This window comes from Chionomys nivalis, chromosome 11 (genome assembly GCF_950005125.1).
Source record: "Chionomys nivalis chromosome 11, mChiNiv1.1, whole genome shotgun sequence".
In the NCBI taxonomy this organism is placed as follows: domain Eukaryota; kingdom Metazoa; phylum Chordata; class Mammalia; order Rodentia; family Cricetidae; genus Chionomys; species Chionomys nivalis.
In genome coordinates this window covers 48,109,397-48,135,470 of record NC_080096.1, presented here as the reverse complement: position 1 = coordinate 48,135,470, position 26,074 = coordinate 48,109,397, and the positions used below count along the sequence as shown (strand labels likewise).

At 38.8% G+C, this 26,074-nt stretch overlaps 1 protein-coding gene across 6 annotated transcripts in view; it reads right to left on the bottom strand.

Annotated features, from left to right (window-relative positions):
- The window catches only part of Dock7 (dedicator of cytokinesis 7), a 175,761-nt gene that overhangs the window by 43,929 nt on the left and 105,758 nt on the right, over positions 1-26,074 (bottom strand). For 3 of the 6 annotated variants that reach the window (XM_057783480.1, XM_057783481.1, XM_057783485.1), the window contains exons 23-31: positions 19,617-19,706; positions 18,437-18,526; positions 17,421-17,516; positions 15,944-16,084; positions 15,730-15,843; positions 13,748-13,918; positions 9,081-9,220; positions 2,126-2,295; positions 156-310 (exon numbers count right to left, since the gene is read on the bottom strand). In XM_057783480.1, the coding sequence (XP_057639463.1) occupies positions 156-310; positions 2,126-2,295; positions 9,081-9,220; positions 13,748-13,918; positions 15,730-15,843; positions 15,944-16,084; positions 17,421-17,516; positions 18,437-18,526; positions 19,617-19,706 (1,167 nt within the window). The remainder of the gene's footprint in view (positions 1-155; positions 311-2,125; positions 2,296-9,080; positions 9,221-13,747; positions 13,919-15,729; positions 15,844-15,943; positions 16,085-17,420; positions 17,517-18,436; positions 18,527-19,616; positions 19,707-26,074) is intronic. The other 3 variants (XM_057783482.1, XM_057783484.1, XM_057783483.1) reach the window with 2 other exon arrangements.

Sequence of the window (26,074 nt, the reverse complement as noted above, 5' to 3'; positions counted from 1 at the left end):
AACCATTTGATTTAGATAACACACGGGAAGGCCAGCCATAAAGAAGCCTAACGTCTGAAGTTTAATGACTGGCAGTAGACACTGGCTTTATTGTGGCAGAACTGCCAGCAGAGAACAGAACAAAACACCAAACTTATATAAGTGGTTAATTTTACCGTTGAAGTGAGAAGGAAACTGCCAGGCCTTGTCAGCTGAGGGACAGACGTTCCTGCGATCGCCATGGCAACTGTCTGGCTTATCATGCTCCCACTCTCACTATCATAATCATCAGGGGCTATACAAATTGGTCTTCCTCGTTGATTGTGTGTTTCTGAAAGGAAAAAAAGGAAGAAAACTTTAGGTCAGCTGATAATTACTACACATGAACTCCTCACAGGTTAGAACACCCAAAGCCAAAGATCCATGTGTAATGTTTACTCTCCCCAAACTCAACCGCTAATACTTTGCATTAACTAGCAGCCTCACTGATAGCAGGAGACGAGCAGCAGCGAGAAATGGGTGCCTCCAGACTGTGTTCTGCTTCCAGAGACGATTAGTGCCACAGCACTTTACATGTGCTCTCGACACTTCAGCTCACTGACAGCCATGGAACAGACAGCTACACGGTATTACAGTACTACAGCGTGAGCCAGAACCAATTCATGCTCTGTTTAATGCTGCATTTTATATCTAATTGCATGTCTCTTAACTGTGAGGGCCACCATGTAAAAACAGACTCTATTTTTAAAATGAACTTTAAACTTTTCAAAATAGATTTAAACATATTGTGGTACAAAATAGTTTTTAACTATTATCTATATTTTATCATTTATTACATATCTGACCTTTTCTTGATTTTTTTTGATGACATTTCTAGACAATGTAGCTTGTCTGAGTTTTTTAAAATGGTAGCAATTTTGAAATTTTTTTGCAGTTTAAATCCATGTTTTCAAGACTATCAATTTTTATCAAGATTAATTTCTTCACTATCATTTTTATCATCAAAATTAACTTCTTTTTAAGTTTTTAAATATTAACTTTTTCTATTTCAGTACATTTTTAGTGGAAACCTAAACTGACTAGTTACAAAGAAAGATCTAACAGCATAAACATTCCTGCCTTCAGACCAGAAACACTTCAGTGACCCTAACCCTGGGAGGTGATAATGCCAATCTCTTACAGACAAAGAGTTATTTCCTGATAATGTCAGGAACCCAGGAAATGTTTTTACTTCATTAAAACTGAAACTTTACCAGGTTGGTTGCTAGCTTAAATACTGTACAATCTAAACTGCGTATTTAAGTACCTTCCAAACAGTCAAAGTAAGGGAAGGAAACACTACAGGTTCCAGCTTTTAGTGAGCAGCATGGTCTCAACACTAACCTGGCATAAACATAATTCTTTATATGCAGGTGAATATTAATTTCCATTACTCATCTCTATGAATAAAGCTGGCGACAGAACTATTCTCTCTTTACATGCACAATACACATGCATACAATAAAGGCGTATTTTCTAGAAGGCAGGTATGAACTGCTATAAACTCATGGTAATTTACAGTAAGATCATCTCAGGGATCTCAAAATGAATCTTGTCAAATATGCAAAAGTTTCAAACAAAAAAGTTAAACATAGTTATTTACAGAGTATTTTTATGGGGGATGCATTTTAAAAATAATTTTTAAATTATTTCATTTTATTTTTTATTTTTGGTTTTTCGAAACAGGATTTCTCTGTGGCTTTGGAGCCTGTCCTGGAACTAGCTCTGTAGACCAGGCTGGTCTCGAACTCACAGAGATCTGCCTGCCTCTGCCTCCCAAGTGCTGGGATTAAAGGTGTGCGCCACCATCGCCCGGCTTCATTTTATTTTTTATATGTCTAAGAATTTTGTCTGCATGTGTGTATGTGCACCTTGCATGTGCCTGGTGCCCAAAGAGATCAGAAGAGGACATTAGATCACCTAGAATTTATTGGTCTTGTAGCAATAGTACCATGTGAGTACTGGGAATCAAACTGGAGTCCTCTGCAGGAACAGTCAGTGCTACTAATCACTGAGCCTCTAACTTCTTTATATTTTTTTAACCTTAAAAAGCATTTTCTACAACTTTTAGCCAAGCTTTGAAAACTGTTTTAGTTATACTAAGTACCTGTAAAATCGTACAGCTGAGGTACAGTTTCCATGATGATGCCAATGAGAGGAAGGTACAGCATAGCCACCCGAGCCTTTATCTGAGGGTCAGAGTACCGTGGGTCAGAGTCATGACTGGAAAGTAAGTTGTGCACCATATTGATGACTTTCTTATGCAATCCAAACAGTCTATTTGAAAAGAAGAGAGGAAGAAGGAGCAACGAGGTCACAGAGATTAGTCATGTCTTTAAAATAAATAGAAAGTAACGGCACTCAATCTTTTTAATTACATAACTCTGCCAGCTATATTTTTGTGTATTCCTATAAAATACTCAGTTTAAATAAAATAAAATACACAAATTTCAAAACAATATAAGGTAAATATTGTAGGAAAAGAAAGCATTTCATCACTTCACTTAAGATTAAAACCAAACCCTTTGACATAACTCCTTACTAGTGTTTCCAACTGATAGTGAACATAAGAGCACACACAGTACCACTTTCAACAAAATGTAAGCATTATTATTGTGTGTACTGAAATAGAGGCCGCACATGTGCCATGGTGCTGTGTAGAAGTCAGGGGACAACTTTATGGTGTCAGTTTTTCCTTTCACCTTTCCATGGGTGCTGGGGCTTAACTACGGCTGTCGGCTTGCACGGCTGACACACTACCTGTTGAGCCATTTCACTGACTCGGTAGTCACAATTCCTAAGCAGGTTTCAGGTAGTTTTAACTTTTACTTCAACAAATTAGGTCTTTTCACATTCATCAATAATGCATTATTTCCTCTATTTTTATTTGGTTGTGTACTTAGTACTAGTATACGCATGACTCTCTGTGTGCACGTGTGAGGTCCAAGCGTACATGTGTATGAGTTGTAGATGTATGGAGATCAGAGGTGGACATAAGATTATGTCTTCCTTAATTGTCCTCCAATTCATTTTTTTGAGGCAAAGTCTCCCACTGACCCGTATGTTACCAATTTGGCAAGATTAGCTGGCCAGCGAGGTGCAGGAGTTTCCTACCCCACCTTCCCTGAGCTACAATTACAGATGCTATGATTTGTCTGTGGGTGCTGGGAATCCACACTCAGATCCTCATGAGTCCACAGCAACTCCTTTACTGAAGGAGCGAGCCATCTCCCCTGCCTCCATTCCCTTTTTTCTTCCCTGAAAGAAAAACCCTCGATCTGACAGACCATATGATCAAAACACTGGGGGTGTCTTTGGCCATCTCTAGTTTTAACTGGACTTATTCGCTCACGCACCTCATTTAAGCCTGTCAGATTTCTCTAGACCCTAATTCCTGCACTTTCAAGTACTCTAACAAGGGTTCCTGCGCTCTTCCCACACATACCTGTCGTCTTCACAGACTCTGATTACACCAACCATTCTGATTAAAGCACACCCACTCCAGCTCCCACGGCCCATAAACTGTAGCAAGCAGCAGCTTCAGCGCCTGTCCTTGCAGAAGGACTCAGCGGCGAGTTCTTGTCTTAGTAAAAAAGAGTCATTCTGGATTTATGCTGGCCAGATCTTTTAAATATGCCCATCTCTTCTAAAACAGCCTTTTTCCTTTTCTTTCTGTCTTCTTCTTTTTTCTAAAATTTATGTGTTTGTGTAAATGTGGTGTGTAGAGGGTAGGCCTGAAGGTTATCAGGGGGCATAAGATCCCTTGGAGCTAGAGTTACAGTGGTTGTGTGATGTGGGATTCCCCTCTGTATGCTGTATGTTTTATTGACATTGGTTAATGAATAAAGCTTGTTTGGCCACAGGCTTAGCTGAGTAAAGCCAGGCAGGAAATACAAAGAGAGAAGACAGAGTCAGGAAGACGTCATGTAGCTGCTCAAGAAGCAAGAGGTAACGAACCATGAGCCTCGTGGTAAAATACAAAATAACAGCAATGGGTTAACCTAAGATGTAAGAGCTAGCTAGAAATATGCCAGAAACATCAGTCAAATAGTGTTGTAATTAATATAGCTTCTGTGTGATTACTCAGGTCTGGGCAGCGAGGAATGAAGGGGCAGTCTCCGCCTACAGTCGTGAATCATACAGCACAGGTGCTAGGAACCAATTTCACATTCTCTTCAAGAGCAGGAACCGCTTTTAACAGGTGAGCCATTTCTCCAATCCCCAAAAAGGTCTGTCCCTGTACTTGTAAAACACTCTTTTTTTCTTTTTCTTTTTTTTTTGTCTCAGAAAAAGTTGTATTTCTCCCAGAAAGTGCTCTCCCATGCTGTCAGTGAATCCCATCTCCCTTCAACACTTTCAATGACCATCCTGACCAAATTCTTCCCTTGCGTCAAGCAAGCTTTTCATATTTTGAAAGCACATCTTAAATTTTATTACAGGGTTTACTTATAAAGTAAATATATTCAAATATTGTCCAAACCACACGGGTTCACAGAAGTCTCTGTGTGACACTCTTCCTATCCGCTCCCCTTCGTCACATCCTCCCAAGGAAGCCAATCCCAATGCCGATTCTTTTTGTTTTCACTCACTCTTTCACAGCTAACGAGCTCCTCCCCTACTTCCCTGTCTTCCTGCACGTGTCCCACTACACTTAATGAGCATGAACAGCGGGGGTTCCCAGGCTCAGTTTCTGAACTTGTGCTGTTTACATTCTCACCACAACGGCTCTCACGCCGGACAGGCACTCCTACCCTGTCAGCAGCTGTCACAGCTAGACTCCAACTGCCTAAACTCTTTTTATGGAGTCTTTTTGTGTATTTTATTTTTCAATCACATTAAAGTATTAAATGTATACTTATCCAATACTCAGTGCTGATGACTGATCCCAGAGTTTTGTGTAAGCCACACAAGCGTGCTCCCTCTGAGCTGCTGCCCCAGCTCCTACCCCGTTCATGCTGTCTGAATTAAGATGCATCAGCTCCTGCTTCCTGATTCCTTCTTTGAGTTCCTTCCTGCCTGACATCCCTTCATGATGGATTGTGATCTGGACATACAAGTTTCCAAGCTTCATCACAGAAATAGAAAACTAGAACGACAGCTCTTTAGAACACGAGAGATCTGTGCCTCTATTAGACTGTTTCATGGCCAGCTTTCCTGCTATAAGGGAAGTTCATAACAAGCACATCTTTGGCCAATTACAGAACATATTAGTGCTAATCAAGGAATGATTCTTAGTGCTTAGCAAGCAGATGAAGTCAAAGGACAAGCACTCGCCTTAAGGATCTGGGGCAATGTATCCTGCACACAATCTCTGTCTACACCTGTAAGAATATAACAGAGGCATATGACAATCTTAGGGTCATTAAGCACTATTCTGAAATTCAACTGCTAAATCCCAAAGGTAGAAATGAACTTGTCACATTCAAGCTAAAAGGTTAGAATGGTTTCCCTTAGATGAGCTGAGTCTCTAGTTACTGAGAGCATTAGACAAGCTCTGCGACTACAGTGCAGAGCAGGAAGCACAAGAGTCGGTCGGCTCTCTAGCTCATCCTCTAATGGAGGGGCACCTGATAAACCTCAAGGAAGCAGTTTGCAGAGAGAAGACACCGTGCGGCTAATGGTGACTGTGGCAAGGGCAACACGGCTATAATTTAGTAGGCAGTGAGAATCTCCATAGGAACATCCTGTTTTGTGAGAAGGTCTGAGAAACTACAAGCAGGAAACGGCTATGTGAAGACCCTAGATAATTCAAGTACTGCTTTGGGCAGAGAAAAATGCAAGCATCAAGGCCCAAATGTATGAATGAACTTGTCACACTTAAGAAACAGACAATACCAAGGCATGGCTTTGAGGACAATTATTAAAACTCTGGGTTTTATTCTAAGTGGTATTTAACTTACAGGAAAAAAAAGAGAGGATAACTTTAAGCTATTACAAATAATACTGTTATGAACATAGTTGAACAAATGCTTTTGCAGTATGTTGAGCATCTTTTGGGTATATTCCCAAGAGTGGTATTGCTGGATCCTGAGGTAGACTGATTCCCAATTTTCTGAGAAACAGCCACACTGATTTCCAAAGTGGTTGCACAAATTTGTATTCTCACCAGCAATGGATGAGTGTTCCCCTTACTCCACATCCTCTCCAGCATAGGCTATCATTGGTGCTTTTTATCTTAGCCATTCTGACAGGTGTAAGATGGTATCTCAAAGTTGTTTTGATTTGCATTTTCCTGATAGCTAAGGAAGTTGAACATGTCTTTAAGTATCTTTTGACCATTTAAAATTCTTCTGTTGAGAAACCTCACACTGGACTGAGCTCCCAAGGTCCAGTTGAAGAGTGGAAGGCGTGAGTGTATGAGCAAGGGAGTCAAGACCATGAGGGGTTCACCCACAGAGATAATTTGCCTGAGCTAATGGGAGCTCACCAACTCCAACTGGACTAGGAGTGAACAAGCATGGGATCAAACTAGTCCCTGTGAATGTGGTTGACAGTTGGGGCAGACTGAGGGGCCAATAAGAATGGTACTGGGATTTATCTCTACTGCATGTACTGGGTTTTTGGGAACCTATTCTCTTCGGATGTATACCTTGCTCAACCTTGATATAGTGGAAAGGGCATTGGACTTTCCACAGAGCAGGGTGCCTTGCCCTCTCTCAAGATTGGAGGGGAATGGAGGGGAAGGTGTGTGGAGGGAGTGGGAGGGGAGTGGGAGGAGAGGAGGAAGTGAGAATTTGGATTGGTATTTTTTTTTTTAAGTAATAAAAAAAAAACTTTAAGCAAGGTCATGGCATAATCTTACCCCATTTTAAAAAGACTATTCAGGCTACTTGCTATTGCATCAAAAATGATTTGAGAGACGCAATAAGGAAACATAATTAGTTCCAGTAGAAGCAGGGCTGAAAAGATGGGGCTGCAGACTTTGCTAACGAAGAGGGCGCAGGGAAAAGAAAGAGGAAACAAACCAGACTAAAGCTAAGGCTAAGCTGATATGCTCTTCTACTATGTAGCGCACAGTCCATGATGTCTGAATACACAAAGAAAGGCGACGGTAAACACATCATTACTCATGGGACTCAACAGAAACCTTTCCAAGAGCCAAAGAACAACACATTCTAGCTTCAAGAAGAAAAGAGTCAGTAACGAATTCCTTCATAAGCCAAATATTATAACACATAAACCCTACTTTAATAGAATTGATTACTGACTTGGAAAGGAACATCACTGCAGGAATTGCCTATTCTTTATATGAGACATTACTGAAATCTAGACAACATGCATTTTCCTGCCATCCATCCTAATTCAAAGAAAACTATGCTCCCCTGGGGTTCAGAAGAAGCTAACTGTCCAGTTTCAGCACCAGAGTCTAGCTAGGTCAGCCCTGTCACTTCAAATGGCCAGCTGGCATGTTCCTTTGACTCTTCAAAAAGACAACCTTTAATTAGCTCATAGCTTTCCTCAATAGAGGAAGCCTGACAATAATGAACACTGCTTGGCGACACAGCTGGGTATAATATCCTCATCCTGTGTGCTGTGGCAAACAATCCATGTCTGGTGTAAGATCACATGTGAGCAGAACTGACCTAATCCTTCCAGCAACCTGCACAATTCTGGGGATGGCATCCATCAGGATAACCAGCTGAGACCCATCAGGCCACTAGAAAGATTTATACTTGCGTGTAAAAGGGAGTCATCCCCCCTTTCCTGACAGTCATAAACAAAGAGAGTATTTAATCCCAACTCAGTGGGAACCATCCTGCAGTCAGAGGAGAGCTGACTATTCATGCAGCAAAAACAAGATGAAATTAATGAGCTGAAGACTGAGTTACACAAGAAACCTCTTCCTACCAAATATGAGTAAATTTATTTCCTTGAAAAAGCCAATATGAAGAATTTTGTTTCTTACAACTGAAGCCATCCTGCCCAAATAAACACACCAAAAACATAACTCAAAGTCCTGAGTTGTTTAGGAAAGCTGGAATGTTTGGGAAACTGTAGAGTATCTTCTCTCCTCCAAAACAGACAGCTTTATTACTGCCTTCAAATGACATTGTCCTCTTCTGTCAAATGTAAACCAGGAAAGCGCTTGCAGACAGAACAGGCAGGCATGGCGTCTCTCTCGGCCATGTGAACTCTTCTCTCTGAACAGAGTCTACACAAACCCCTACCCCACATGCAGCCTACAGAACTGCACAGTTCTGGTGAAAACTAATTCTTTAAAATATACTCCACATGTAGGTTCTCATTATTTTAAAAATATAAATCTTTCATTTGCAGACAGTCTGGGCCTTTTAAAATTTATTCAGTATCAACTCTGTCGCTGACATAATAACTAGAGACTTTGTCTTTCATCTTTTCTTTCTTCTCTTAAGCAGATTAAACATCCACTAAAAACCTATTTAAGGTTGTGTGATTTTGTTTCCTGGACTTCTTGTATGACATGTAACTGCAGGATAAACTTAAGATGATTGGACCATCAAAAAAATTGTTACCCAAATGAACTACAATACAGTTTTAGTTTCTAAATAGCTTCCTTTAAAATTAGTTTATGTGTGTGTGTGACTGTGTATTGAATGAGCACATGAATGCCGGTGTCCTTAGAAGCTAGCAGAGGTGTCGGGTCTACCAGCAGAAATTTTAAAAAAATAGGGTAAGTTTTAAGATAAAATACTACACAGTAGGATGACAAATTATAAATTTTTCTTATAAAGGATTAAAGAAAAACTAGCCTATTTTCCTTAACTGAAAACTGCCTACTGTTATTTTAACAAATAGTCCATATACTAATATATACAATTGTTTCTTATACTATTAAAAAATGCTACTGAAAAAAAAATGCTACTGATCAACCATAATATACCATTAGTGTAGATAAATCTCAAACTCAGAGATGATTAAATAAAATATAAACACCATTCATACAGAAAACAAAGTATATGAACCTTAGAGGATAAATAAGCATAAAAAATAAAGAGACAGAAATAGTACTAAAATCTTAGCAAGATCTGTCCCACTTTCCAAAACCAAACTGATATTCTACAAGGCAAAACAGGTCTACTCACCCTTCAGCATCAGGGTCTAAAATGAGCGCGAGCTCTGTTAACACGAGGCCTGCCAGGTAGTGCTGCTGGCGGAAGGGCAAGGACAGTTCAAACATATTTGCGATCTTCTGGTCCTGCACGTTTGTGGAAAATCCAGAACTCTGTTGGGGGTAAGGTAGAACTCAACTGTTGACAGCTGTGCAACAAACACCCTACAGTTGGGGCATTGCAACAAACGAAACGTGACATTATTATGCCAGACAAAAGTTACGCCCGCGAGTTCACAGAAACGCAACTGCTCTTACTTTGGGTATGGGAGAGTATGGTGACAGTCTATTTCTGTTACCAAACATAGAAGACTGACCTAGTCTGGAGATCCTACTTGGGGACTGCAGACCTTAGGAAGAGGATTCATCGGTGCATAAGATAAAGGCTGACTTCAGGCAGAAAGTGCTCAGGAAAGTGGCTTGTTCAAGTCATTAATCTATTTGTTTTTAAATAGAAGGTGGGATCTTGCTATGCTGGGCCTTGAACTTAGCCTACGGCCTCAGCATTCCAAACAATAAAACAATTTTATTACTAAAATTAATAAACTAAAAGTTTAATTTTGCTTTTCTCATTGAAATTCCCATTTGCTTAATTTTTTATTCTTAATCATCTACTATTCTGGTAGCCTCTGAAGGGGAGAGATGGAAGTGAACGCCAATGCTGTGAACGCCCTCACCCTACCAAAACCATAGCACTTGTTTTCTGGGAAATTTCAAATATCACTTAAACCATATTCCATTTGTCTTTGGAATTACCATCATCTAGTGGTTTCTTCACCAAATCTCCAGAAATTGTAGTGTTAAAAAAAGTTTATATCATTATATTCATGGCTACCCATGTATATGTATGTGTGTGTATATCTGGTTGTGTACATGAAGGTGAACAAGATAATTCAAGAAATCCTATGATTATTCATAGGTAAATGTCATGTAGTAAGGAGGTTTCAGGAAAGGTACCTGTTGTGGAACAATCTTTTTGTACACTGTGAAGATGTGTCACTCTGACTGGCTTAATAAAAAGCTGAACAGCCAATAGCTAGGCAGGATTTCCAGGCACAGAGGACTCTGAGGAGAAGAAGGGCAGAGATACCAGGAGACATAGACAGAGCAAGAAGCCTGGGCATTACAAAGTAACAATAATTGAACCACTTAAAAGAATATAGATTTAAAAATATGGTTTAAATTATAAGAGCTAGTTAGAAACAAGCCTAAGCTACTGGCTAAGCTTTCATAATTAAAAATAAGTCTCCAGGTTGTTTTTTGTGAGCTGGTAGCCCAGAAAAAAAAAAAAAATTCCATCTATAGTTACCTATGACTGATTTGGCTCTGGCTATTTAGCCACATCTTTGGAAGAAGACAGAGGAAAACACAAAGGGCTACATGTGTCCATTAGGGAGGCAGAAAGAGGTGGGAAGTAGGTTGGTCCAGGAGATGAACTGAAAAGATGAAATTAAAAGTTTTGGCTGGCTCTCTAATATGTCCAGTTTATGTACGTGAGGTCTTATTTATTTATTTATTACAAACACGTCAGATCAACCCAGTCTAGGTAACTGCACCCGAGCATTCCAAACCACAGAAATAGGATTAAGGAATGTATAAAATCAACTCTAACATCAGACATTAGGAGGTACTATAAAAACAGCTTTCCAACTCAGGAAGAATATAACATGTATATTTTATTAGGGAAAGGAAAAATATTGGCTTTCTTGACACTACAACTATAAAATTTTAATCTTTTCATCTTCAAAGAAACTATTAGTTGTGAAAGTGAAGAAGTACCCACTTCAACTTTAAATGTCCGTTAATTTTTTGTAAGCAGGTCAGGTTGAGCTTGGCAGGCTGGCTTCTTTTCCCTGCTTCAAGGCATTTATAAATAATATATAAATACAATGTAAATTTAAATAGCTATTTCACAGGAATTAACCCAAACTTGTTTTCCATATTTCCTTCAAAAAAACTCAATTTGGGAAAACAACAAAATACATGAGTTTATTTAGGTGAGCTCACATATCTGTAAACACATACATCATGCTTTAAAACCTGGGCTCTGGAATAAAGCTTTGGTTCAAAGTCTAACCTGACCATTTCTTACTTTCAGTGTTTCTTGTTTGGAGCTTTCCAATGTGCACACTAACAGAACAACCCCCCAGCACTGTTCTTGTAATTAGATGAGCTAATACTTATAAAGCACTCACGTGGTAGTGTGAATAAAAAGGTCTCCACAGACTCACAGGGAATGATACTATTAGGAGGTGTGTACTTATTGGAGGATGTGTGTCACTAAGGGGTGGAACTTGAGTACTGAGGTGCTAAAGCCAGGCCCAGCGTGGCATTCTCTTCCTGTTGCCTGTCAATCTAGATGTAAAACTCTCTGCTCATTCCCTAACACCATGCCTGCCTGCTGCTATGCTTCCCACCATGATGATAATAGACAAAACTTCTGAATGTAAGCCAGTCCAATTAAATGTTTTCCTTTCTAAGGGCTGCTATGGTCATGATGTCTCTTCATAGCAACAGAAAGCCTAAGACAGAAGTTGGTACCAGAGTGGGATACTGTTGTAATAGGCGTAACCATGCTTTTATTTGGAGGAATGCAGACTCTGGGACTTTGAATGAGAAAGCAGTTGAATGCTTTATCTGGAACTTAATGGGCCATCCTAGTAGGAGCATAGAAGACAGTGGTGCTGAGGGTGATGTGAACTTTGGGGGCCTGGCTCAAGAGGTTTCAGAGGAGAATATTAGTGCATGGCCTAGAGACTGGTCTTACGATATTCTGGTGAAGTCTGTGGCTGCTTTCTGCCTTTGTTCAAAAGATCTGCCTGAGGCAGATTGAAAAGTTTTTGGATTAATGTGTTGGCAAAGGAAATCTCAAAACAGCCTAGTATTGTCTGTGTTTTATGATTATTAGTGGTAACTCCTATGCAGATCTATAAAGAAAAGAAGCAAGCTGATCAAGGAAAAATACAAAATGTAAAGTTCAAGGAGAAAGGGGGCCTGTGTTCAAAGAGATAAACAGATTAAAGAAAAGCCTGATGTTAAATGGAATGAAGGAACTGGTGATCTCAGGGCGAGATCCCACCCAACTAAACTTTCTTTTTCTTTTTTTTTTTTTTTTAAATATTTATTTATTTATTTATTATGTATACAATATTCTGTCTGTGTGTATGCCTGCAGGCCAGAAGAGGCCACCAGACCCCCATTACAGATGGTTGTGAGCCACCATGTGGTTGCTGGGAATTGAACTCAGGACCTTTGGAAGAGCAGGCAATGCTCTTAACCTCTGAGCCATTTCTCCAGCCCCCAACTAAACTTTCAATTTGTAAAAAGGAGTTAAAAGAAGGCTTAGGGGAGAAGTGGAGGAGTGTGCCTTTAATCCCAGCACTCCAGAGTCAAAGGCAAGGGATTCTCTGGTCAACAGAGGGCATTTTGGGACAGCCAAGCCTAGGTAGCGAAGGAAACCATGAAAACAGGAAGCTGGTGAAAATGTTTTAAATGAGGAGCCATGTTCCAGCCCGAGAAAGCAGCAGAATCCGGCAGTTTTCGCCATGTGGTTCTTGGCTTTAGAGTTAGGGATAGAAGAAAGGGGTTATGGAATCTTCCCTCTGCAACTAAGGAAAGCAGCTGAGGCCAGGTATGTGGCAGCAGTATCCCTGCATGGAGGCCAAAAAAGGCCGCTGTGTGAAGCTGTGAAGTTGATGTATTGCTTTGGAGACCCCAAGATGCTGGAGATGCCAGAATCATGGGATACCTGCTGAGGAAAGCTGCTAACAGGGAGTGAAACCAGCCCAAGAGAAAGAAGTGTGTTGTAGTCAACAAAACTGGAAAACATTGGAGATCTGAAGAGTGCTTTGTTATCAGACATGGAGATGTAGAATTTGGAGTTTGCCCATCTGGTTTTCAGTCTTCCTTTGGTCTAGTATTTCCTCACTATGCCCCCTTTCTTCCCTTTAGAAATGATAATGTATAACTTGTGCCACTGTATGTTATAAATACATCATCTGCTTTTTCATTTTGATTTTACAGAGGATTACAGGGGATACACTTAAAGAGATGGCATGAGTCTCAGAAGAGATTTTGAAATTTGGACTTTTAAACATTGTTGAGACTATAACCATAGACTATGGGAACTTTTGAAGTTTGGACTAAATGCATTTTGCATTATGATATGGCTATAAGCCTATGGGGGCCAGGGAATGGAATGTGGTGGTTTGAATAAAAATGGTCCCAATGGGCTCACAGAGAGTGGCACTGTTAGAAGGTGTGGCCTTGTTGGAGGACGTGTTTCACTAAGGGGTGGGCTTTGAGTTCTCAGGTGCTCAAATGAGGCCCAGTGTGGCATTCTCTTCTGGCTGCCTGCCAATCTGGAATTCTCTGCTCATTCTCTAGCACCATGTCTGCCTGTGCATGATGATAATGGACTAAACCTCTGAACTGTAAGCCAGTGCCAACTAAAAGCTTTCCTTTATAAGAGTCGCCATGGTCATGGTATCTCTTCACAGCAATAGAAACCCTCACAAAGACAATCCAGAAATAAGCCTATTACCTAACTATCATCAAATAACACATTCTGATTTTTCCACCCATTGTTTTCAATCCTTTTTTATAAGTATGAACATAGGTATGTCTTCACATTTTGCATACCTGAGATGTTGCAGAAGAAACAGAAGGTGATGGAGATGCAGGTGGGGTGAGCAAGCTGCAGGGTAAGTTTAATGTTACATAGTGCTCATGGCTGCAGATAATTCGCAGGAAATCCAACCTCAAGGACACCAGCACACTTGGATTTGGCAGTGAATAGAGCTTGGATGCCACCTTGGAAGGATTGCATAAATAAGAGAACACAATGATACATTTTTTCCTTCCATAGCAATAGAAGTTTGGGTCTCTGTGGCTCATAGGATAACATCCTTTCTGAAAATATAGCAAACATTATAAACATGAAACTTACGGGACCGCCAGTATAAATCCACTTGACTAGCCTAAGTCACATTATTTTATTGCCAATATTGCATTAATATCTCCACTTCTCAAAAATGTACTTAATGAAAGAAAAGCATACTTCAAAGAAAGATTTCTTTTAAACATTTCTGTTTAATGAATTTATAACTGTCTATCTTTGCCAACTATATCACAGGCTACTTGGGGAGACATACTGTAAGCTGACTGAATAACATCCTTTGGGTCAACCTCAATGCTTGACAGTGCAGGAGGTCATTAAGTCAGAATAAGGTTTTTTGTTGTTATTGTTTTTTTTGAGACAGGGTTTCATTATGTAGCTTTGGCTGTCCTGAAACCCACTACATAGACCAGGCTGGCCTCAAACTCACATAGACCTGTCTGCCTCTGCCTCCTGAGTGTTGGGACTAAAGGTGTACATCATAATGTCTGATAGTAATAAAATTTAAATTTGGGGGGGAAAATAGTGTTTTTTGGGGGAAAAAATAGTGAGCCAGTGCCCGCACATAGGTAATTTCTATGACTATAAAAGGAATAAAAATATCAAATTGAACAGGTCTTTAAAATTTTTAAAGATTATATTGCCAAATAGAATTGTATGAAATTTTTATTTTATATGGATGAGTGTTTCGCCTGCATTTACGCTTCTGGTACCCACAGAAATCAGATACCCTAGAATTGGATTTCAGACTGTTGTGAACTGCCATGTGGATGTTGAGAATTAAATCCAGGTCATCAAGAAGAACAGTGAGTGCTCTTAACCACTGAACTATCTCCCTAGCACCCTAGAATTATTGACCAACAGCTCTCCAAAACTAATCGATGGGCCAGCTAGGAAGGGTTTCATAAGTTTAACTCCTAAACCCCATGGATTCAACTTCTCAATACTTCTGAGATAAAACCCTGACATTTTAATTTTTAAGGCTTCATTAAAAATAACACTGGAGTCAATGCACTGTTTATAGAGGGGCCAATTCAGAGACAAAAATCAATATTTCCCAAAAGGTAATACATTAATAATCAGCTGATAACATTTACAAAATGTAACTTGCTGCCTGTGGACAAGGTCTAGGGTGTTTGTAGATTACAAATGGCAAGGTAATAAATGACATTTTGAACATCATTAACCATCTGACCACGAGTTCAAACTCTACTGTTTAGGATTAAATAGTAGCAATAACAACAAACTGCTTAAAGACCACTCAAAAGCAGGCACAATGGCTCACATTCATAACCCTAGGATGCAAGAGGTAGACCAGAGTTCAAGGCCACCCTCAGCTACACAGTAAATTTGGAGCTGTCCTAGGCTATATGATACCCTATCTCAAATAAACAAATAATACCCAAGACAGGAAAAGTTTAGTTAACTATGCACTCAACATAATGCTGTACTTGCACAGCATTCAAAGGCTGCGTTCTATCACTAATTATCTGACTATCTGTTAATGAGAAGGAAGAAAAACTGAGTGGGTGAATTAGCTGTTCTGGGATCTGCTGACTATAATCCTAGTAAAACACATTCCATATACTTTCACCACAGTATTATCAACACATAACTCTGTGCTACTTTTTCATTTTAATACCAAAATATGAATGTGTTCTTGAAGCTCCAGCCTGGACAAAGCTACCCCAATATTTCAGTTACTTGATTACTAATTATGTATTACCTGTTTGTAGCAGGACTTTATAAGACTGAAGACAAATCCTCTGTCCATAACAGACAACAAATCATTAAGAAAGAAGGCAAGGCTTGTATTCAGTCTCTCAACCATTTCTGTGTCCTAGGAAACAGAACATACACAATAATAATGATGATGACAGTGAAGAGAAGCAGGACAGTTTACTCTCACTGTAAGACGCATCAGGGACGGTCATCCTCACCTTCTGAAACCGTGTCACAACATCACCAGCGATTGTGCTAACTAGAGCAGCAATGTCATCCATGAAACGTTCTGGGAAGCGGGTTTTCCTTGGAGCGTCCAACTTATCGTTAAAGTACAAGTGGTGCACCATGCTCTTTACCTGCAAAAGGGTGCACACTGTTATCCGTGCTGGCGGGGTCTGGCTTTATTTTATGCCAGCAACTTATAATATAACCCAGATCACCTCTGGGTTCTCAATCCTTCTATCTCCGCTTCTCAGCGATGAGATTACACCTGTGCTCTACCACCTGGCTGATTTCTTAATTTTAAGCCAATTATAACGCTCTAAATATTCTAGTTATTTTTTAAATATACCATGTAATTTAACAAGTGACTGAAATATATTTTCATTTCTCAATGTTTTGAAAATGTTCCTTAAATATTTTATGCCAATGAAATGTCAAATATAGTAAAACTTTCCCACTTCAGCCTCATAAATTATCCAACAAAATATAATGAGAAAAAATTCACAGTGTAAGAACAATTTTAATAAAAAGTTTTAAGACTCGTTCACTTTTTTTCCTTCCACTATTCCTAAACCAGAAATTTTCAATGGTTAGAAACCCTGTCTTCACTGTATTATCATCAATATCTATTATATTAAATATTAGTTAATAAATCTGTGTGGGGTTGTTTTCTATTTCAAATTTAGGTAACAGTCAATGCTGAGAATGACTATTCTAAAAGTAACTTTTATTTCCTTCTCTTTTGTCCTCCCTTTCTCCTTCTCCTTCCCTGTACTCAATTTTTTTTGCTGTGCTTTATTTCTTATTTATTAAATACTATTTTGTCAGAAGAAAATAGTTCCATGATCTATGTTTTCTAGTACTAAGGGAGAAAACAAAGAGAAAGGTTCCTAGTGCCAGAATGCCTGGACATGAATTACAGTGCTGCTACCTACACTGTGTATACTTAGAAAACTTACACAACCTTTTGGAGCCTCAGTCACAACATGCACAGTCACTGGGTAAGCACTCACTGCTTTGTTAAGTAATAGATACGAGTGCATATAAGTATACCCATGCTCTATATGACAGGAATATTAATTGGTTTGTAGTATCATTTATTGAATTAAACAAAAAGTGTTTTCCTAATTGGCACTAACTAGTATTTCCCTATGTGTCCTTTACCTATAATAATAACAGTAAATATTTATAAAGCTCTAAAATAATTGTTACAAAATCAACAGCATCGCCTTTATTAACTTGCATAGACTATGGAGAAGAATGTCACAAATTTCCTTGATAAGTATCCAAGAAAAACAAGACAAAATCAAAACCAGAGAATAAATGAACCTCACACTTTATAATTTCACCTATATTATGTTGGTGTCCATATTGTATAGGGCAAACACAGAAATCCAATTTCTAAGATAAAAGGAAAATGAGCTGATACAAAATTGCTTACTGAGTTAGAGAGTATTAAAGTTTGCTCACCATCAACTCAAAAAAGAACCAGGCTTGCTGCAAAGCTGATTCCCGAACACTGCCACTGCAAACAACCCACTGCAAAGCCAGCTCCTCGTGAAAAAGCTAGCCAGAAGTAAATTCAAGGTTATTACCAAAGTGAAATCTGCTGGTGAGATAAACCAAATGACAATGCAGGTACAATGAAGGCATCATGAGAATAAGCGGAAGAGGGCACATGAATCTGGATGATGCAGGGGAGACACCCATTAACGAAACGACTACTTATGATTGAAGATAGTGTGATGTGTTCAAAGCTGAAAAATTACATGTTTTCTTGGAATAAAATGTAATTTTAAAAGGACAGGCAGGAAACAACTTCCTAAATTGCACTTGCAAACCAAAAACTAGACCAAAACCTCATAGCTACGAATTGTATTTTGTTTTTATTTTGAATATGTATTTGAACATATAATACACTCATCAACTTTGCTGGTACAATTTAGGAAATACCATTACAAATTTAAACTTTTCTATGTGCTATTACGTTTCATGTGTTTAAGATGTATTTTTACAAAGCAAAAACCCTTAAATGGATATGCATACAAAGCACTTGCAAAGTAGCATAGATCACTATGAGGACTAGCAGGACTGTGCGTAAGGGACAAGCCAGCATCGCTTACTAAGAGTGATAACTTTTCTAACTCATCTTCCTTTCCCTGGAGATTTAAAACAAAACAGAAGCAGTTACAGAAACAGAATTAAGAGTTGATACATATTTTCTGGCATTAAAATTTAATTATCTAATATGAATTACTAAATTCTAGTCAATTCTAGTCAAAGACAGAAACATCACCTTATGTAAACAAGTCCTCAATGACAGTGCTATGCCCCAAAAGGCACCAGACAGGCACTGTTTATTCAAATGTAACTTTAGACACACCAAAACTATTGTAATAACTCAAATCGGTTGTGTAAAAAAACTTCACGTTTTTACTTGTTGGAATTACTTTCCCCCTCTATGAACTGTCTTCTTATGAATCTACCTTTTTAGTTGGTAAGCGTCCCGTTAATGTTTGTAAGAAACTTGACGTCTCTGTGTGCGAAGACATACGATTACAACTTCGATCCATAGCCTACGGAGTGGAGACGAACGGATGGCGAGATAACATTAACACCGCAGAGAAGACTTTGAAGTTCAAGGACTATGTACAATTTTCAACCATTTATATTATTTCTGATTTCATTATGTTATTTTGAACTGCTTTAAAAGCAAGTATGAACATTATTTCTATGTTTTTAGTCTTTTAGATGAATTACCTTAATGATTTTAACACACAGAGTGCTGCAAAGGATGAAACTTATCTGTGTAATCTACACATGCACATATCTAGTGAAAACATACAAAAAGAAAAAACATACTTCTCAACTGGTGTATGAAGAAAAAGAAATCAAGAATTTTGTAATTAATAAGAAAAATTAAACTTTAGAGAGTTTACTTTTTCTATTAAAAATACCATTTAAGTTTATCATAAATAATATCTAATATAAATCAGTTATAGTCTTAAACAGAAATTGGGATTTTTTAGGAGTAAGAGAATTTTCATTCAAAGCCAATACACAAGTAAGAAGTATATTTTCATAAATCATGCAGTCAGTTATCAAGCAACTAGTCTTAAATTACATGTTATAATTGTAAAAAATTTCATACTTTGCAACACAGTACAAATTCAATGGAGTTTTCTTTCTAGCATTTATTTTGAAAACATGCATACTGTATACTTCAGATTTATTTATATTTAACTACCAGTCTTTCTACTTGGTGATTATGACAAAGAGATAAAGTCAAGGGTCACAGGAAACAATATATTTACTTTACAGTAAATGGAAAACTGTTGTTTGTTTTCTATGTAAAAATTTCCTACTAAGGATGTACAAGGCCTGAATAGATCCTATTATAAAACTATCAATGCATTGTCAGCAGGCACAGAGACACTGATACGGTGTGTACGAAGTAAGCAGGAGGAGAGAGAAGACAGAAAAGAAGAGCATTACCGGTGTAACTGGTGGGATTCATGCACAGTGGTTGGGAAATGTGCTAAATAAAAATCCACACTTATAATGATTAAAAACAGCAAGCCACTGAAATCACAGCATGTACTAAAAGATAATGTTCTAAAGGGAAACATCAGCAGCCAATAAAGAAACCTATAATGTAAACACCACCTGTGTTGATTCTGCACTTGGACTGGGGTTGGATCCCCATGGGGCAGCTTTTGGACCAGTGTTAACCCAGGAATTGGAGCGGTCTAAACCCTAAGCACATAATAGAGAGCAGTTGGAAAGGAGAGAAATGTTACACAGTGCATGCTACGAATTATTCCTAAAGAAATCCAGCCCTCCCAATGCAAAATGTTCTTTATTAGTACTGTTAAAGCAACCAAAACCCCTCAGGTACATATAGAATATTAGTTCATTCACATTATCTTATCATATAACATAATTTTTTTAAAAAAAGAATATTAAGCATAGCATTTAAAGATCATTTCCATGTAAAATGATTGCTCCGAAGTGAAAACCACAGAACACTTTACAGCATCTCCCTCAAAACGCTTCTTAAATATGGTACAAATTTTCAGCTGAACTAAGACTGGGGGCAGGGGTCACCACTCTTTGCCAAAAGACCTTAATTTCACTGCGTTTCTCACTAGCTTAAAGTTACTACGCAGCAAGAACCCTGCCGTCGTTTGCCCTTGCCTATCTTTTCTTTTAGAGAATAGAAAACATTTAGAAAAATATTATGCAAAGGAACAGCTAAATTTGTTCCTTTCTACTCACAGTGAACTTGGAGTTGTGCTCCTTTTTATTATTTTGTCATTAGACATAATAGTGTACTATCCTATATAAATATTATAAGGAAAACATGTATCTCTCTAGGAATTATATTTTCATCATCACTGGCATTAAATTTAAGTGTTAGTAACTATTAATAAATATACCAGAAGTGACATACTTTTTTCTGAAAGAGATTACTGATTTCTGGTGATTTTAGCTGAGGCTTGACTTCAACTTCCAAAGCCTAAGAGATCATCAGAGTCATGTAAAAATTCTTTATAAAACTCACATCTGTGCTCTACCTCTCAACTTCCTGACTTCAAACTCAACTAATGGCAGAGAACCTGCTATTGGAGTTGGAGCAAGTTGTAACAGATGTTTGGAGGATTTAAGGGGCATAATTACAGAGATAACCCAAAGCAACCTGATTAAAAATACTAACAGAAATATATTGGAACTAGAAACTACCAATGTTAAGACTGCTTGGGAAAAAAAAATGTTGGCACAGTGGTAACCAGTTCTATCGAGACAGCAGGCTCTTTTGGAAGATTCCCAGCAGCAAAAGCAAATGTGCTGGCCCCAGACCCCACCATAAAACAGAACAGATGAAGGTAAGGCCTATACAGAAGTACATTTTTTAACATCTCAAGAGAAGTTTTAAAATGAAAGCAAAAGAAAGGATAAATAACCACTGCTTAGAGTTTTGACTTTAGGGAGAATATTTTCTCTACTCTCTTTTCTTCCCAAATGCAGAGCAGCTGAAGTGATGAATGTGATGGCTTGAATGAAACTGACCCCACAGGCTCGTGAGGAACAGCCTATTAGGACGTGTGACTCCACAGGCTCATGAGGAGCAGCCTATTAGGGGGTGTGACCCCACAGGTTCGTGAGGAGCAGCCTATTAGGGGGTGTGACTCCACAGGCTCCTGAGAAGCAGCCTATTAGGAGATGTGACCCCACAGGCTAGTGAGGAGCAGCCTAGTAGGAGTGATTTAGTTAGAGGGAGGGTCTCACTGCGGGTTGGCTTTGATGTTTCAGATGATCAAGTCAGGCCTAATGCCTCACTCTCTCTTCCTGTTGCCTGCTGATCAAGATGTAGAACTCTCAGCTACCTCTCCAGCATATGTCTGCCTGAATGTCACCATGAAATATAAGCCAGTCCTAATTAAATGCTCTCCTTTATAATTGTTGCCATGGTCATGGTGTCTCCTCAGAGCAATAAAAACCCTAACTAATTTTCCTTCATTTTTGACACTATCAAAGATGGAGTTAAGGCTCACATACAGGCTGTCTTGCTCACTAATTTAAAAGTCTAAAACAAATGACTTTTTTTTAACTGTTTCTCATCCACAATAGAAATAACAAGTCTTGTTTTAAGAAAAGTCAAAGTGTGATATCCTAAAAATGACAAATACATTTATACAAAGATTTTCTAGAGATTGAAATTTTGTCTTTGAATTAGTTATTTTTTGATGAGCATAAGTATACTGTTTGCTCAAATGTATGTGCAACCCTGTTTAATAATTTCTTCTTAAAATCATTTTTATGGTAATCTCAACATCAGGTTAAAATACCAGTTTGCTGCCAGTAATATTTCACATACAACACTGATGCTCTGACCAGTTACATCAAAATATAATTAAAGAAATGTAGTCAGTTAGTTTGTGAAGCAAATAACTTTCACATTTCAAGTGTTATAAAACTGAATTATATATAAAATGTAACAATCCTTAAACAAATTCATTACAGAGAGATACTAATGTAACATCTTTCCAGGCCTCCAAGAAACAAGGAAAAGGTAAAAGGTACCCAGTTGCCTAAGGCTAGTACTATTATTTTGTCTTAGCTTGTAGTGGACAACACTTTGAAAGGTGAAGCGGAACTTAAGGAGCTATTTTTGATGGGTACTCAGGCAGGAAGATAGGAATTCTGCAGGAAACAGACAGTGAGAGACTTGCCTGTGAGGTCTCCGGGGTAACATGAACTCTGTCAGGATTTGAGCTAGGAGGAGCAAGCATGCATATTCTGGTCAAGAATGAGGTTCCATTTTGCCTATGTCCTGAGAACCTGAGCAAAGCTGACGCTAAAGATAATGGACTGGTTCATTCATGTGGTACTAGGACAATAGGAAAGACATCTTGACCCTCAGAGGCTCCATCTTGTGAAAACAGAAATTCATTTAAAGAAAAAAGCTTAAGTTGGTGGGTTCCCTGATCATTAAAAGTAACTGTCTAGTAAAGTGTATCGCTGGGGTCAGCAAACTGAAGTTGAGTGTCACCCGGGAACCCAGACTACATCTTGAAGTGACAGTATACCTTGGCAGCGCCAACCACCTGACTCTGCTTTTCAAAGCATAAAAGTTGCAAAACAGAGAAGGTCATGGAAAGCAGCTGATGGCAAGCAATACACAACAGTGTTGGAGTCCATGGAGGAGGCCCTGAGAGGCCGTTGTGCAAAGCTAAGGAGATAAAGCCTAAGTTTCAATGAAGACCTCAATTGGATATTGGATATTCCAAAATCATGAATTAAGAAGAACTGTGGACATGGAGCTGGCCTAGGAGAGAATCTAAGTGTCTCAAGGGCAGCAGATATGGAGGGGTGTAGTTACTCAAGCCTTTTGGAATCCAGCGGACTATATACAAGCCCCAGATGCCAGGCACGGAGCTGCAATATTTGGTCGTTGTCCAGATAGATTCTGGTTTTGCTTTGGTGCTACTGTTTCTTGCTATATCCCTGTTCTTCCATTTGGAGAAGGGAGTCTTTATTTTATGTCATTATATATTGGAAGTATTTAACCTGTGTGTGTTTGTTTGCTTGCTTGCTTTGTTGTTAGTGAGAGATTTGGAATTTAAAGGGTAGGAACTATCACTATCAGGATTTATAAAGATGGAATGAACATATTTTATATTATAACTTGGTCACAAGCCTACAGTGCTAAGGGGTAGCTGGTTACAGTTTCACAGTGATTTGTTGAAGGCCCAACTGACAATGGCTGGACTTGTGATGATTAGTATTAGTTATCTACTGTAGAGAATCTGGAGAAGGCCCTCTGGGCATACCTGTGGGGGAACTGTCTAGATTACACTAAATGGTATGTGAAGGCCTATATTAATTGTAAGCAGGACCATTCTCTGGGCAGAAGATCCTAAATTATATAAAATGGAGAAGATGAGTTGAGACCAGCATGCAATCACCCCTCTGCTTCTATATCAAAGGTACAAGTTGGCCAGCTTGCAAAGCTCGTGCCACTGTGACTCCCCTGACACAATGAACTACAACCTGAAGTGTGAACTAAATAACGTAAATGCTTCCTCCATCCAGGTGCTTTCTCACTGCAACAGGAAAAGACACTAAACACTGGCTATTCAAGAATTAAACAAGAATCTTAGGCAGACCTCACCGGGAGGAGTCCTTCTAAGTAAAGTCTTACAAGACCTGAGAGAGCTGGCCACAGAAGGATGCAGCAAGGATACAATCTAACTTAATTTTTAAAGCAACACTCTGGACGTTATGATGTGAACAGAAGAAAGCAACAGAAGGTAAAGGAACATCTCAGGGCTACCACATTAACTCAGGGAGCCCTGCTGACACCTCAAACTAAGATGGTGGGGATGATAAGAAATTTTATGAAAAGCCTTCAGTTCAACCTCCAGCACAGGAAAAAAGAGAAAATAAAACCAATCAAACAGAAAACTGCGAGGCTCTCCTATAACGTATGTGCAATCTGAAAAAGGATTCAGAAAAACAGTCAAGTGGAATTCCAGAGAGGGATCTGAGGAATGATTTACTTAGCATTTATAAACGTCCTGAATAAAAAAAGACTTGCAAAATAAGGGATTATCAGAAAAGGAAGAACTCAGATAAGAATATGAAAAGACAGAAACAGTAAACAAAAAAAAAACCCCAACAAAACAAAAAAACTAAGACAATGTAGAGACTCAGAAGCCAAGTAAACTAAATAAAAAAGAAGCATTTGTGTCAAAGATACTGGCAGAACTGGAGATGTGACTCGGAGAAAGGCCCTGAATTGGGTTCCTAGCATCCAGATAGCTCAAAACTGCCTGTAATTCCATCCAGCTCTAGGGAATTTGATGCTCTTGTCTGGCCTCTACAAATACCTGCATATACATGCAGACATCCATACACAGAAACACACACAAACACATAATTTAAAATGAAAAAAAGAATTAAAGACACTGGCACATAAACCAAGTTTGGATGCATAACTACTGGCTTTAGCAAGGTGGAGAACATCTGCAGTATAACAAGTGCAGCTTTGGGGGAGACAGCAGGAAAAGGGACTGAAGACACAACGTGTACAAAGTAAAAGAAGCGAAGATACAGAGGATAAGGTGCTCCACTTTAAGAGACAGCAGAGATGGCATTACTGCACATATCTTTAATCCAAACACTGGCTCCAGGGACACTTCCCACCCTACTTCCTGCTAAAAAGGTACCAAAAAACAGCATAAAAAAAAGTAGTAGCAGAAACACTACAGAGAATTTGGCAAGTGAGAAATAACACACCTGTCTTCAGATGAAAATGATTCAACACAAAGGAAAACACTGGTAATGCAGGAAAAGAGATCAAAGAACTCTAAGACTGGGAATCCTGAGTAGGTGAGAAAAGGAGATGGACAAGAAAAGACAAGAAGCAGCTGAGGACTGAGAACAAGGAGCTTTGCCTCCCTCAGAAGATTAAACAGTAGGTAGTATTTGGCAGACATGATGACCAGAATCCATGAGGGGAAATATTAGGTGGTTTGTGGCAAGAAACTACGGCAGAATGAACTAGTGAAAAGAGCACAAAATGACTAGCTGGCAGCAGTAAGGGAACTTCAGATGAGGCTAGCTGCATGTGGTAGTTAGAAAGAAAATGGCTCCACAGGCTCATAGAGAGTGGTACTATTAGGAGATGTGACCATGCTGAAGTAGATGCCAGCTAGCCCTAATTAAACGTTTTCCTTTATAAAAGTTGCTGTGATCATGGTGTCTTCACAGCAATAGAACTCTAATGAAGACACCAGCATTTTTCAAAACATAAAAGAGGCAGTCAACTGGTTTTAATGACGGTTTCAAGTTTGAGAAGAAAACAGAATTGAGATTTGATTATGAAAAGAATATATACTAGCTGGTCCTGACTAGTTAGGCTCACTAGTTAGTAGGAAGAAAGAATGGTAAGACACTCATCCTTCTCTCCTCCCAGAAAAAACAAAACAAGATTAATGATGAGAAGCTGAAAGGAAGGGGAAACCACCGAAGTTGAGACACTAGAAAGAAAAGAGAATGGTCAGACAACAAAATGCGTGAAACTGAAATCATGAAGACTAAGTTATTGGTACTGAAATACCTAAGGCAAGAAAGACCACGACAGAGATACAAGACAGTATCTCTAAAGAAGGGGTTACTGAATCGCCTGGACAATTAAATAAGAACAAATAAAGACTAGACATACACAAAAATTTAGACACCTCACATTTTATGAGATAAAAGTATGTTATTAAGCCGGGCGATGGTGGCGCACGCCTTTAATCCCAGCACTCGGGAGGCAGAGGCAGGCGGATCTCTGGGAGTTCGAGACCAGCCTGGTCTACAAGAGCTAGTTCCAGGACAGGCTCCAAAACCACAGAGAAACCCTGTCTCGAAAAACCAAAAAAAAAAAAAAAGTATGTTATTAACATTAGGGGAAGATATGCAAATAATTATAATTTTTCCACCAAAGGAAAAAAAATGTAAAACTACTTAAAATAAAATTTAATTAGATCTGGGTTGGCAGCACATACCTGTTATCACAACACTTGGGAGGCTGAAGTGAGAGGATCAGGAGTTCAAAGCCAGCCTTGGCTACG